We start from the raw sequence: 13655 nt of genomic DNA, 5'->3' as shown, positions 1-13655 counted from the left end.
ATGTTTTTTTTTTGTTTGTTTGTTTGTTTTTTTTAGGTTACAGTATATGAGATTTTGGGAATGGATAGTTAACGAAGGCAGTAAGATGAGATTCAAATAAAGGGCACTTATTCTTCACACTTTATCTCCCTGCCCTCCCACCATTAAAAAAATACCATGCACAATCAATTGATGAGAACTCACATAGGACTTCAAATTATTCATTTGCTATTCAACAAATTAACGTGTCCTTCTGAAGCACATGAATATCCTTATTATAAATATTCATTTTTTATTCAACTCACTAATAAAAATCACTACAAAAACATGGTATATTTTAAGCAATCAAAAGAATAAAATCTTTGCCAATAAGAATATTTTTTAAAAAATAAAGTTTATAGTAAATTTCTCTTGTAAAACAGAAATATAGATAGCATTTTAACTTCATAGTGAGCCAAATAGAGTAGAATATTAGCCTCCTAGAGTTGGAAAATACTTTAGTAGCCATCCAATAAACTCCCTTATTTTACAGCTGAGAAAATTGAGTCCCAACAAAGAAAAATTAAGGTCATAATGTTAAAAAATGACTTCCCTGGGATCAGAGGCAAGTCTGAAATCAAGTTTTATAATCTGATCACTCTACAATTCTATTTGGGTTGGGATTATTATCAATTTGGTCACTAACTATCTCTCCAACCTGTCTGAAAACTGTGAAGCTGGGAGAATATCTGATAATTTGTATATCCCTTAGTACCCTGTTGGTGGTGCTGCATGCCAATAATTGATTAATATTTATTATTCTATTTGATACTCCAGGAATCACATAGAAAGAAGCTACCACGATTTGAAAAAAATGTAACCAAAATAAATCAAGCAAAAAAGGAAAGGACAGACTAGATAAACATAACAAACAAACCATAAACCCTCAGCCTTCTGCATTTGCATTGCTATAAAAATGTAAACATAATATCAATGCCTTGTGAAGGCATTCTGGAATACTGGAATGAGTTACTAGATTACAAGAGAACTGTCTTCTAGTCCCTACTTTGACAGTAGTTTTGTACATTTAGTATGATCTCTTCTCTATCCTAAACATCAGTATTCTCATCTGTAATATAGGGTTTGATTAGATGATAGCTAAAGATGGTAATTAGCCATATGTACCCACAATCAAAACAGATTGATTATTCAACCATATAATTATGATTAGATTTTTTTAAATCATGAAATTTTAAAAGTTGACTAAATATGGATATTTTAAAAAGTAGAATTTTGGTAAAGTTTTATTTGAGAACTAGCTCTTGTTTTTAATTTTGGATAGTCCTCTTCATAATGATACTTAATAAATTCTAATAGAATTGAATTGGACTGGATTCATAGATAACTTGTAACATAGTCTTAAGTAAGCCTGACTTTTTGTCAAATGAGAGATTCATAAACTAATCTTTCATTGTTCATTTTGTATATTACTAACTGTGATACATGAGCTTCCTGAAATTGCTTATATAAATGCGAATAGAACTGTTAATTAGAAGTGAAAGATCAGAAATTATTTTTAAAAATGACAATATTATTACACCAAACTGAAAACCAAAAACTAAACTAAATAAGTCAGTTTAGAATTAATAAAGCTAAAATAGACAGGCAGAATACTTCATGGTTTTTAGTCTCATCAAAGTACATACTTGTTGATTTGGACTTGACTATGGAGACGGAAGGAAAACCACGTAGCACAATGAAGAATTAAAAAAACGAAACATGTCAGAATTTGACATTTTTAATTTTAGATTTTCCCCTTAGTGTAATCAACCTGAATCTCTGAAGGCTAAATCTTTTCATTATCATTATATTCATCAATCATAGTGCTTTCTGGGAAACTGACAGATAAGGTAAGAGTACATGCATAATTAAGACAATCTATAGATTCAGGATAGAAACACAATGAACCAGTTTCTTCCCAAAATCCACATTATCACATTAGGTATTTAGGGAGGTACTTTAACACCTACAGGCATTAGGTACAAATTAGTATGCCTTTTAGTAAAACCATTGGCTGAGGCACTGGATAGAGAGAACAATGATCCTGTGAGATTATGCTCAAATTACCTAATAACAATTTTCTTTCTCTTTGTCCTGAAATAACAATTTCCATGAATAATCATTTTATTCTTCCTGACAGGTATCTTATTTTCTTCAAAGAAGCTACATTTAACTCTTGATCATCTGAATCAATGAGAGGAAAAATGGATGAATAAAATTGAATGGTTATCCTACTGTTTCTCTCCAGGGACTCTATAATAGAGCCTGAGTGTGGCCCTAGAAATATTAGGAAGAAAGGGTTTATACCTCTGCTTTAATTGTTTCATGGAAGAACTGGATAGCTAGTTTTTTTTTTTTTTTTTTTTTTTTTTTTACAATTTTTCTGGGTGTGTATGAGTTACCTAATCATCCTGGATGTGCTAGATTTAGCTAATCATTGAACAATTGTTCCATTCATTCCCACTCACTGCAAAGAGCACTGCTTAAAGAGTCAAAGGTCTGAGGATCAAATCTCACCTCTTAGTCTTAGTACATGTGTGACCCTGGAAAAGTCAATTTTACTCGACCTCTATAAAATGAGGAATTTGGACCCCATGACCTCTTTTTCAGCATCAGATCTTTGATGTTATGATTTTCAGGTGGTATAGAGATAACCAGAAATAAAACAAATATTATGTTTCTCCACTCCTCAAAATAAGAAAGTATAGAATCATTTTATTTGAAATTTATATACTGTACTAAGTTTATTTAAGACAGATTGTTATGCCATCACATACCTCTATTTGGTGCTCCCATGAAAGGAATTAATTTCTGATTATTCTCTTGAAAAGGCAGATAATTTCAGGATTTTACATTTTTGGGACTTCTTTATTTTTATCTTAACAGTCAGATCAGTCATTGAAATAGATAACATTAACATTAATGTTAATGTTAATGTTAATGAATTACATCCAATCTCTAAAGTTCTTTTTCCGGATGCAGATGGCATTTTCTGTCCAAAGTTTGCTTTGGATTACTGAATTGCTGAGAAGAACCAAGTCTTTCATAATTGATCATCACACATTCTTGCCGTTATTGTATCCAATGTATTCCAGGTTCTGCTTGTTTCATTCAGCATCAGTTCATGTAAATCTTTCCAGGCCTTTCTTAAATCAGCTTGTTCAACATTTTTGTAGAACAATAATATTTCATTATCTTCATATACCACAACTTGTTCAGCCATTCCCTAATTGATGGACATCTCATTGTTCAATTCTTTGTTATAAAAAAAGCTGCTACAAACATTTTTGCATATATGGGTCCTTTTGCCTTCATGATTTTTTGATTATTAAGATCCAATAGTGGCACTGTTAGGTCAAAGGGAATGCACAGTTTGGTAGCCCTTTGGGCATAGCTCCAGATTACTCTACAGAATGGTTGGATCATTTCATAACTCTACCAACATCATTAGTGTTCCAGCTTTCCCACATTTCCTCCAAAATTTATCATTATCTTTTCCTGTCATTTTAACCAACCTGACCATTTATCAATTGGAGAATGACTTATATTTTTATAAATTTGATAGTTATTTATATATTTTAGAAATGATAGCTTTTTTTTTTTTTTCTGAGGCAATTGGGATTAAGTGGCTTGCCTAGGGTCACACAGCTAGGAAGTGTTAAGTGTCTGATGTCAGATTTGAACTCAGATCCTCCTGAATTCAGGGCTGGTGCTCTATTCATTGTGCCACCTAGCTGCCCTAGAAATGATACCTTGATCAGAAATAATGATTTTAATCTACTTTCTTTTGTTTTTGTTTGTGCAAAACCTTTTTTAATTTAATGTAAACAAAGTTGCCTATTTTGCCTTTTATTATGTTCTCTAGTTCTTCTTTGGTCAGAAATTACTCCCTTCTCCAAAGATCTGATAGGTAATTATCCCTTGCTCTTCCTAATTTATTTAGTTATCACCCTGTATGGCCAAATCATGTATGCATTTTGACCTTGGTATGTAATAGGAGATATAGGTCTATGCTGAGTTTCTGACATATTACTTTTTAATTTTCCCAGAAATTTTTGTCAAATAGTGAATGTTTATTCCTATAACTGGAGTTTGGGGCTTTATCAAATACTAGATTGCTATTGGCCTCAATTATTATGAAGTTTGTTTAATGGATAGCTTCCCATTAATCACACCTAATATAAATATATAAATATATATATATATATGTGTATATATATATATACATATACATATATATACAGAACTATATGTAATTCTCTCTCTCTCTCTCTATATATATATATATATATATATATATATGTAAAACTGTTGCTGTCATTTTTGTTATTGTTATTATTTGTCCTTGCCTCTCCAAGAGGACTATGATATTAGGGAGGTGATGCCATGGCAAAGAAAGGAATTGAATTTAAGGTAAGGAGCACTGTACAAAGTCATGAGACTCACTTTCTCATTAGGAGCCATCTGGAGCAAATGGCAAGATATAGATCAGGATGACTTAGAGATGGCTCTGGATGTAATGGGAAACCCTACCCTTTCTAAACTAAGGTCTTTAACAGGTATCAGTTTGATTAAGACAATACCTAATCTGGGATTAAGGTTAGATGAGAAATGAAGCAAAGAATGGCCTCTTTTATCTAGTAAAAAAAATCTGGGAGGGTAAGATCCTCAGGATTTCTGGCCCTAGACTAAAACAATTGCTAATTACATTCTCTCTGATATCTAATATTCTAATCAGAATCCAAAAAGTGACCAAATCAGAGTTGGTCTGGGAGCTATTATTGGCCAATCCTAAAATGAGTTTAAGGAACTCTATTTTTGAGAGGCCTCTAATGTATATTGGTTGAATCTGGCAAATGTTTTAACCTCTCAGTGGGCCAGAAAACTCTGATTCCATAAATTGGAGAGTACATGCTGATTATAGCACTAGAGGGTGTTCCCTCACCAGTATTTCCCTGTTTCAGCAAAACCCAGCTTCAGAAAAAAAATTACATTAGATTATCCAATTTTAATAATATACTTGATTATGTTAACTAGTCACTTTCTAATGATTTAGCAATTTTCTAAAAATATGCCAACTTTTTTTTTTTTGGTGTTACCAATGGAGAAAAAAAAAAAGTAAGAACTGTACTCATAGCTAGTTTTTGAATATCTGAAATCCTATATTGTGAAACTAATATTTTGTCAAAAAGCAAAATTACAAATACAGTACTTTACCTGCTTTGTCAATGGTAGCAGTTTTTACTTGCTTGATAATTTTTTCCTCTGTATGAATAAAACATATTGACAAAGATAGAAATTCCAAACGTATCAGCATAAGGAAGAAATACAGCAATATATTTTCATAGATATTATTTAATTTTCTTTGAAAAATGAGGTGATCATCCCCAATCTCCCAAAATAGCCTCTAACCTTCAAATTCACTTTCTCTTCCAATTGTATTTTATATCTCTATCTATCTATCTATCTATATCTGCACAACTTTCCATTGATTGCTTTCATGCTACAGTCTGATTGTGGAGGCTAGCTAGCCATCATTTTCTGTTTATTTATTTTTTTACTCCAAACCACCAAGGCACTAATACTTAGAAACCTGTCAATATTTTCTGAGCATTGACCACATGCTTATTCTTGTTTGTTGTGGATTTGAAAATAAATGTTTCTGTATCTTCCCAAAGTTGGGAGCATTGGAGAGAGGTGGTATGTAGGTTGTTCCTGTTGCTATATTGCTTTGCTTTCCATTATAAGATTGCCTGACATTTTCACAGAGATTTGTCAGAAACAAACAAAATAAAAGTTGCAATGATATTAGGAAGAACTTAGTGTTTCAAGTGTTTCTGCTGTGTACACAATTAGATTTGCTGAATTCAGCTCTATAAGAAGAGAGCCCAGAAAGATTGTCTGGGAAACAGCTAATAGAACAGGAAAGATTTAAATATTAGAATGAATGTAAAACAGAATGTTTTATGTATAAATTAGATAAGTTTGTTGATCTGGTCCCTTCTAACTTTTAAATTTTGGATTGACAAGGCATGGAAACCTATTAAGAAGTCCATCCTTCACTGCAGCTGAATGTTTCATATTCTATTGCAATGTAAGAAGAAGACTTGTCATGGAGTCATATCATAAGAATTAGTAACTTAAAGCAGGAGCTCTGATTTACTTGGCTCAGTGCTATTGGCTTGTACTGATACCTAAATAGATTTGGGATCTCATCAATTGGGCTTTTTGTGCCATAATGCCAATTACATACTATCTGTATTAAAAAGGATATAAGAAGATGGGGGAACCCAAAGTCCAGTTCACAGAGTCCAGTACACATTAGAGGCCTCTCAAAACATGGAGCATATCACAAGACAAAAAGCCAAGGTTTCAGGATCATAATACTATGTCTGTCTGCCCATCCACATAATTTTCTTCATCTCTGCTCCCAACTCCAGCAGCATCTTCTTCCCACTAATTTTTGAATTTAATTTTTTAAAAGTAGGAATCTTCACAATATTATGAATTCTTCAAATCCATTCAAGAAAAATTATTACACACAAATTACATAGACACACACACACAAGAAAGCAGAGAAATCAATCTTTTTTTTTTTTTTTTTGCCCTATCTGGTGCTAGAAGAAGTCTATATTAATCTGTTGCTCAAAAATGTTAAAGTAAATGATGTATAGAACATCCTGACCCAATGAAAAATGCTCTCTAGGAACAGGGAAATAATGATTATTAAAAGCTTTAAATCTTATTTGGCTTATGTTGTAGAAGATAAATTCATTCTAAAACACTTATTACTTGAAATTTTTATTCAGTTTTTCTCATCTGAGCCTACTGGAATGTATCTATCCTTCTTTAAAAGACATAAAAAAGAATGAAAGAAATAATTACCTAAACTCTCTAGTCATCTATCGCTTTCCATATGAGGGTTCTGAGTAAATTTTGCTCTCAAAAGATAAAGAATAAAATATGGAATTCACATTTTCCAGAGCTATTCCAATCTCAATATTCCCCCTGAATGTTCTAGTTACATAAGTCAGTTTTCTAAAGCATAATAGTAGGTCTATGACAATCTGAGCTTTTGCCTTCCCAAAGGATGTCAAGGTTACTATTAACATTGGTTTTCAAGGCTTCATTACAAAGTCATTTTGACAATATAAGGCCATTATAATAGATGAAACATAATGAATATAAAGTATCATATAATAGTGAAGTACGTCATGCTTGTCCTAAACATGGTTATTCTATAGGAATCATCCAAAGTCAGTTCCAAATTGTTTACAAAAAGTACCTGGTTTAGATTGAGAAACAGACTTTTCTAGTTTCATAGTATCGTGTTCTACAAAAGGAAAGTAAGAAAATACTTTCAGATGTTATTTATAATGCATTTCATATAGTTCATTACATATTTCCACAATTAACAGTCATTATGAGCAAAAGTACCCAAGAACTGAAGCATAAAAATGTCCCACTCTATCCAATATGTAAAATATAAAAGTGATTAACTAAAATAGGTAGGAGATCAAAAGAGATGAAAAAATATCTATCCCCCAAAATGAACTTTTCCAATCATTTTGGTTGTATGCTCTTACTCAAAATTTTTCATTTTTTTTTTCTATTTATTTTATTGAACCCAGGATAACATTGGAAATGATAGAGACCAATATAATTAAATTAGGCCTCACTTCATGTCAAGGAACTCTAGAATTTGTTTCATTAAGTTATAGAACCTATAAGATTAACTTATTACTTTTAATATACATAAATCTCTACATTCATAAAATTCTATTTGCCACATCTATGAGCACTGGATGTGGATGTAGGGAAAGAGAAGAAAATAATGGGGAATACAAATATTGTCTATATTTCCCACTAGAGAAAGGTACATAATAGAAATAAGTTGAGTTCTTTATCCACTCATCCATGAACTAAAAATCAGATACCTGGTTTTGTGGGTTTTTCTTCTTTCTTGGGCTTAGGTTCTAGGGGAAAAATAAACATTGGAACAAATAAGAAAGTATAGCAGATTTTTGATGACTATTCTGCTTTGTTTATAGTATTTCAACAAAACAGTGTTAACATAGCAAAAACATACTGACTTAACAATCAATAAGAGAGGAATACATAATTTTCTGTAATTTCTTAGTGCAGGTGAGATTTGGGCTGCAATTTAAATCAATAGAAGGTTGGGAAAGAATTGGGCAGAAAAGAAGAGATTATGTTGGTAATGGTCATTATTTTAACAGATGGTTTTTGACACTACATTTCTCTCTTTCTCTCTCTCTCTCTCTGTCTGTGTGTGTGTGTAGAAATGTATTCTGAAGAAATAGCCAACATAGAAATTACTATCTTTCTAGATTTAGCATAGGATAATATGTTTGACAAGTGATTTACATTACTTGCATCACTGAAACTAATCTGTATAACTCTAAGGGACAGACAGATTTAGCACCAGTGACTAGAAGTAATAAGGAGGCCAAATCTGGCTGAGGAATGATTTTTGAACAACTTTCTGAAAGTGGAATGGACTACTTCATGGGAAAATGAAGTTTTTATCACCATATTTTCTAAGCATAGTATGGAAGATTTCTTGGGGATATTAAGAGGATTCCTGTGTTATATCCCTTTATCTCTCCTTTGGAAATAAATTCTGATTTTCATTTGGGTCTGGAACTTTAATGAAAGTACTTAATATTTTAAATATAAAAGTGACTAATATGCCAGTGTGCATTTATTAAGCATCTCTTGCATACAATTCATTATTATTTGTGCTTAGAATATAAAGACAAATGAAACAAGCTTTGATCTAAAGGAGTACTCTGGTGGATGGTGATTGAGAAAATTTTTCATGCTAAAAGTATAAATCCCAGAATGTAGATTTATTACTGATAAAATTCATTTATCACATGTAAGAAGATTTTAACTAGATTAAAATATTGATAAATTTCTTTAAGATAACTACATGTTAAGTTTTTAATTAGCATACATACTGTGTATTTGAGTCTTGTCTGCGGCAGCTAAAAAAAAAATTAAAAATGCATATCAGTATACTTCTGCTTCAGTATGACATAGCATGATAAAAAGAGAAAGATTTAAATCCTAAAAAAATTTAGGCTACAAAAAATCTAATGCCTCATAAAAATTTAGGCAGATGATAATTTATCTGTGATTATTCAAAGCAAGTAGGTAAATCAGTGATAGTGCCATTTTGTTAATATTATGTTACAAAAGGCAACTGCTTAAAGACTATAGTCTGTAGCCAAAGAAGCTGACATGAGAATTAAATAGATGAAGATATTTTTCAAATTTTACCACTAGATTAGATTTTTTAAAACCAAATAAGGTTGTGTAGTTCTCAGTTACTTTTCATTTGTATTAGAACTTTTCTTTTGTGTTCATTTCTTTTGTTATTGCAAAGTCTTGGGCAGCTTTGAGGAAATTCTTGGAAATGGAAAATCAGAAAAATTTAATTTGACTTTACTTCATATCAAGGAACATTAGGAGATATTGAAATATGAAACCCATACAACAAATGTGTTGTTCTTCATATAAATAGATTCCTTTACCACTTTTTTTCACTTTTAAATTTAATCTTCTTTATTAACATTCTCCCCATTACTTTCTTAAGTTTAAATAATCAACAAAACAATAAATTATGTCCCAATTTGTAGCATTTGTTCATTTCCAAGATGTAAATTCTTACAATGAAAATTGAATAATTAACTCTCTTGAGCCTGGTGTACCATGGTTCTGGTATACTCCTATATATTCCTCATCTTCTAAGTATTTTGTATATATTATGCAAGTAAAACCTTAATCAAAATTTATTTGTCCCCTCAAATTAATTGTATTGATATTTTCTGTTGTTTTTTTTTTACATCACCACAGTTATTCCAAGCAACCTTCTCCCAAATAGTCAAACCATTTGACAAATAGAACTTTTGTAGAAAGGAAAACAATTAGCATAACCGAGATACACTGAAAAAGTCTGAAAGTATATTCAATGTGTAGTACCTGTGAACCTACCACTTTCTCAAAAGGATAGATTTAGCATGTTTTATATCTTTTTATTCAAATCCTACTTGATTATATAATTTTATTTCATTTACTTTTGGGAAGGCAATCAGTATTAAGTGATTTGATTAGGGTCATACAGCTAGTAAGTGTCTGGGGATAGATCTGAACTCAAGTTCTTCTGACTCAGGCCAATATCTATTCCCTGTACTACCTAGTTGCCCACATATAATTCTTTTAAAAAATCTGGAATGCTTCACAAATTTACATGTCATCCTTGCTTGGGAGCTACGCTAATCTCTGTATTATTTCAATTTTAGTAAGTGTACTGGTGAAATGATAAAATTCTCTTTGCTACCTGTGAGCCCAGCGTAAAGTAGGAAAAGAAGGAAATAATGAGGAATGCAGTATCTACATTTCCATTAGAGAGAATTTTTAATCTAGAAAAGAAGGGAACCAAGTTCTATATTTTTCCAGTCAAGTAAGAACCAAAATCTCTATACCTGGTTTTGTTGTTAGTTCTTCTTTCTTAGCTTGGGATACTAGAAAATAAATCAACCAATAATAAAAATTAGAAAATAGAAAGCACGTTAGCAAAAAAAAAAAAAAGCCAACATATGATAACTGTTTTGCTTTATTTATATCATTTTAAGTAAACAGTGCTTGTATATTAAAAAATAACCATAACATTGTAAGACTGACTACTAAAGACTCATGGAAAAACTAAACAAAAAAGAAAGTGAGAATTTTGGTGGTGATGTTCATCAATTTTTCACATAGCATTGTATACTGAAATAGGATATGGTTTCATTCATATGTGTACGTGCTGATAAAATATAAAATTATTATTTCTAGATTCAGCAAAAGTTAAAAAAAGTTTTCATGTAACTAATATATTACCTGATGCACTGAAACAATTTATTTTACATAGTTCTAGAGGTTGGAATTAGAATCAATGGCTGAAAGTCACAGAGATTCTAATTTTGGTTCAATATAAGAATGACTTTTGAAAAATTATAGTTGTGTAGTAGAATAGGTTGCTTCATAGAGAAGTTCATTTCTTATCATTAAAAGTGCCTCAGCATACAGCTTAGATGATGTATTAGGAATGTTATAAAGGGGATTCATATGTTAGATTCATTTATCTATCCTTTATTTTTCCTTTGGAGACAAATTCTGATTTTTCTGTAGGTCTGAATGCTCAGTGTTGTAAGTGTGCCCAATGAACATTCAGTAAATATCTTTTATATACTAGCCATTAAGCTAGGTGCTAGAGATGCAAATATAAAATAGTATTTATTTTCAAGGGGAAGTTTTTTGGTTTCATGGTTTGATCAAAGTAAAAATAAATTTTCATGCTAATATTATAAAATACAGAATGTAGATTTATTTTTACAAAAAAGTTTTGAGTGGATAAAATCATTTATACAATTCTGTAAAATAACTACAGATTAAGTTTTTAATTGGTATACATACTGTATGTTTGAGTCTTGTCTGGAGCAGCTAGGAAGCAAATTGAAAATTCATGTAGATATATTCATTTAATTTTTCTACTTTAATATGAAATAGAATAGCAAGAAGTTTCAAAGGTTTCAGAATTTAAGCTACAAAAAAGTTAAACTTTATGTCAAGAATTTTGGTGAATGGTAATCATTTTTCTGTGGCAACTAAAACATTAGCTGAGGCAAATTAATATTTAAGTAGCAAGTAGGTAATCAAATGGCATTGTCATTCTCTTGAAACTACATGTAACATAAGGAAACTGATAAGCCATTCATAACCTATGGCCAGGAAAGCTGGTGAGAGGATAATAATAAAAAAAAGAGATCAACTATCTTCAGAAGGTTTTCCAACCAACTGAACTTTTATCACCATTATTAATTTTCTTTCCATATTTTTGATGATGGTAAACCCAAGGTGATCTTGGGAAGTTTCTTGGAAGTAATGAAGAACAGCAAAACTAAACCTTGCTTAATTTCATGTCAAGGAACCCCAAGAGATTCCTCATTGAACTATGGGATTCAGATGATATTTACTGCTATTGATATAGAGAAATCCTTACATCCATAACATTTTATTTATTAAATGTATGAGTACTACATGTAGAAGGAAGAAAAAGAAAAAAAATGAAGAATTCAAAGACTATCCAAAAATCAGAAGGAAAAGAATCTCTTTTAGTTCCAGATTAAAAGGAATCTGGGTTCAATATCTATCCATTCTTGCAAGAGAAAAAAAAAATGGATACCTGGTTTTGCTGATTTTTCTTCTTTCTGTGTACCTGATTTAACTGGTTTTTCTTCTTTCTGTATGTCTGGTTTTGCTGGTTTTTCTTCTTTCTGTGTACCTGGTTTGGTTGATTTTTCTTCTTTCTGTGTAGCTGATTTTGTTGGTTTTTCTTCTTTTTGTATACCTGATTTTGTGGGCTTTTCTTCTTTCTTAGCAGGGTCTTCTAGGGAAAAATCAGATAAAAGCAGACAAAAGCACAGGTAAAGGTTTTGATAAGTGATTACCATCATTATCTGAAGCACTGAAATGACTTATTCCATGTAAATCCCAATAAAATTGGGACAAATAGTTGGAAATCACAGGAAAGTCAATTTTGGCTCACCATGAGGATGAGTTTTGAACAATGTGTTGCTTCATAGGCAAATTAATTTTTTTATCACTGAAAGTGTCATAGCATAGAATGGATAATCTCTTGAGATGCTTTAAAAGGTATTCTTGTGTTATGGTTCCTTGGGGACAAATTCTGTTTCCCTTGTGGATCTAAACTCTTACTGAGGATACTTACTGCTTTACAATATTAAAAAAAATTAACTATTGTACCCAACAGACATTTATGAAACACTTTTTGCTTGTTTCTCACTATGCTAAATGCTGGGGATACAAAGGCAAAAAACAAATACTCTGCTTCTAAGAGCATACATCCTATTGGATGTTTTGACAAAATTTAAACAAAGATAATTTTTTCATTGCAAAAATTTTAAATCCTATGATATCAAAATATTCTCTTGTAAAAAATTCTAAGATGAAGAGTTGATATAATTATTTTTCCTGTTGAGGCAATTGGAGTTAAGTGACTTGCCCAGGGTCACACAGCTAGGAAGTTAGGTGTCTAAGACCAGATTTAGACTTGGGTCCTCCTGAATTCAGGGCTGGTGCTTTATCCACTGTACCACCTTAATTGCCCCTTAATACAATTTTTGAAAAAAAAAAGAAATCCTAAATTCTTAGTTAACATACATATTTGAGCCTTTTTTAGAGCAGGTAGGAAGCAAATTGAAAAATACATTTTGATAAATTTATTTTAGTTCATTTAGTCTTTCTGCTTGAATATGACATAAAATGATTATAAGTAGAAGGTCAAATTCTGTAAAATTTAGGTTACAAATTTACACAATCCCAGGAGATGCTCATTAAAATATGGAACTGTATAAATTCATTGCTTTTTTATAGATAAATCTCTAAATCTATAAAATTTCTGCTAAATGTGTAAATCAAAAGTTTTGGAAGAAGAAACAACGAAGATTGAAGATTGAAAACAATTTCTAAGTTTCCCATTTAAGGGAAATAACTACAGAATGGGGGAAAGTCAAATTCCATATCTATCCATTTATACATATACACAA

At 31.1% G+C, this 13655-nt stretch overlaps 1 protein-coding gene and 1 non-coding gene across 2 annotated transcripts in view; both read right to left on the bottom strand.

The window, feature by feature from the left end:
* Positions 1-13655, bottom strand: part of LOC116423596 (triadin-like) — a 116739-nt gene that overhangs the window by 3646 nt on the left and 99438 nt on the right. Inside the window, exons 8-14 of the mRNA XM_031968596.1 lie at positions 12272-12370; positions 11503-11529; positions 10530-10568; positions 9003-9029; positions 7956-7994; positions 7304-7351; positions 5236-5283 (exon numbers count right to left, since the gene is read on the bottom strand). Coding sequence (XP_031824456.1) covers positions 5236-5283; positions 7304-7351; positions 7956-7994; positions 9003-9029; positions 10530-10568; positions 11503-11529; positions 12272-12370 — 327 coding nt within the window. The remainder of the gene's footprint in view (positions 1-5235; positions 5284-7303; positions 7352-7955; positions 7995-9002; positions 9030-10529; positions 10569-11502; positions 11530-12271; positions 12371-13655) is intronic.
* Positions 10267-10374, bottom strand: LOC111720680. The gene has a single exon (XR_002770264.1). It is a non-coding gene; the product is annotated as a U6 spliceosomal RNA (small nuclear RNA).

This window comes from Sarcophilus harrisii, chromosome 4, assembly GCF_902635505.1.
Source record: "Sarcophilus harrisii chromosome 4, mSarHar1.11, whole genome shotgun sequence".
NCBI lineage: Eukaryota > Metazoa > Chordata > Mammalia > Dasyuromorphia > Dasyuridae > Sarcophilus > Sarcophilus harrisii.
Note: the sequence above shows the minus strand (reverse complement) of the source record. Positions and strands in the feature narration are given on the sequence as shown.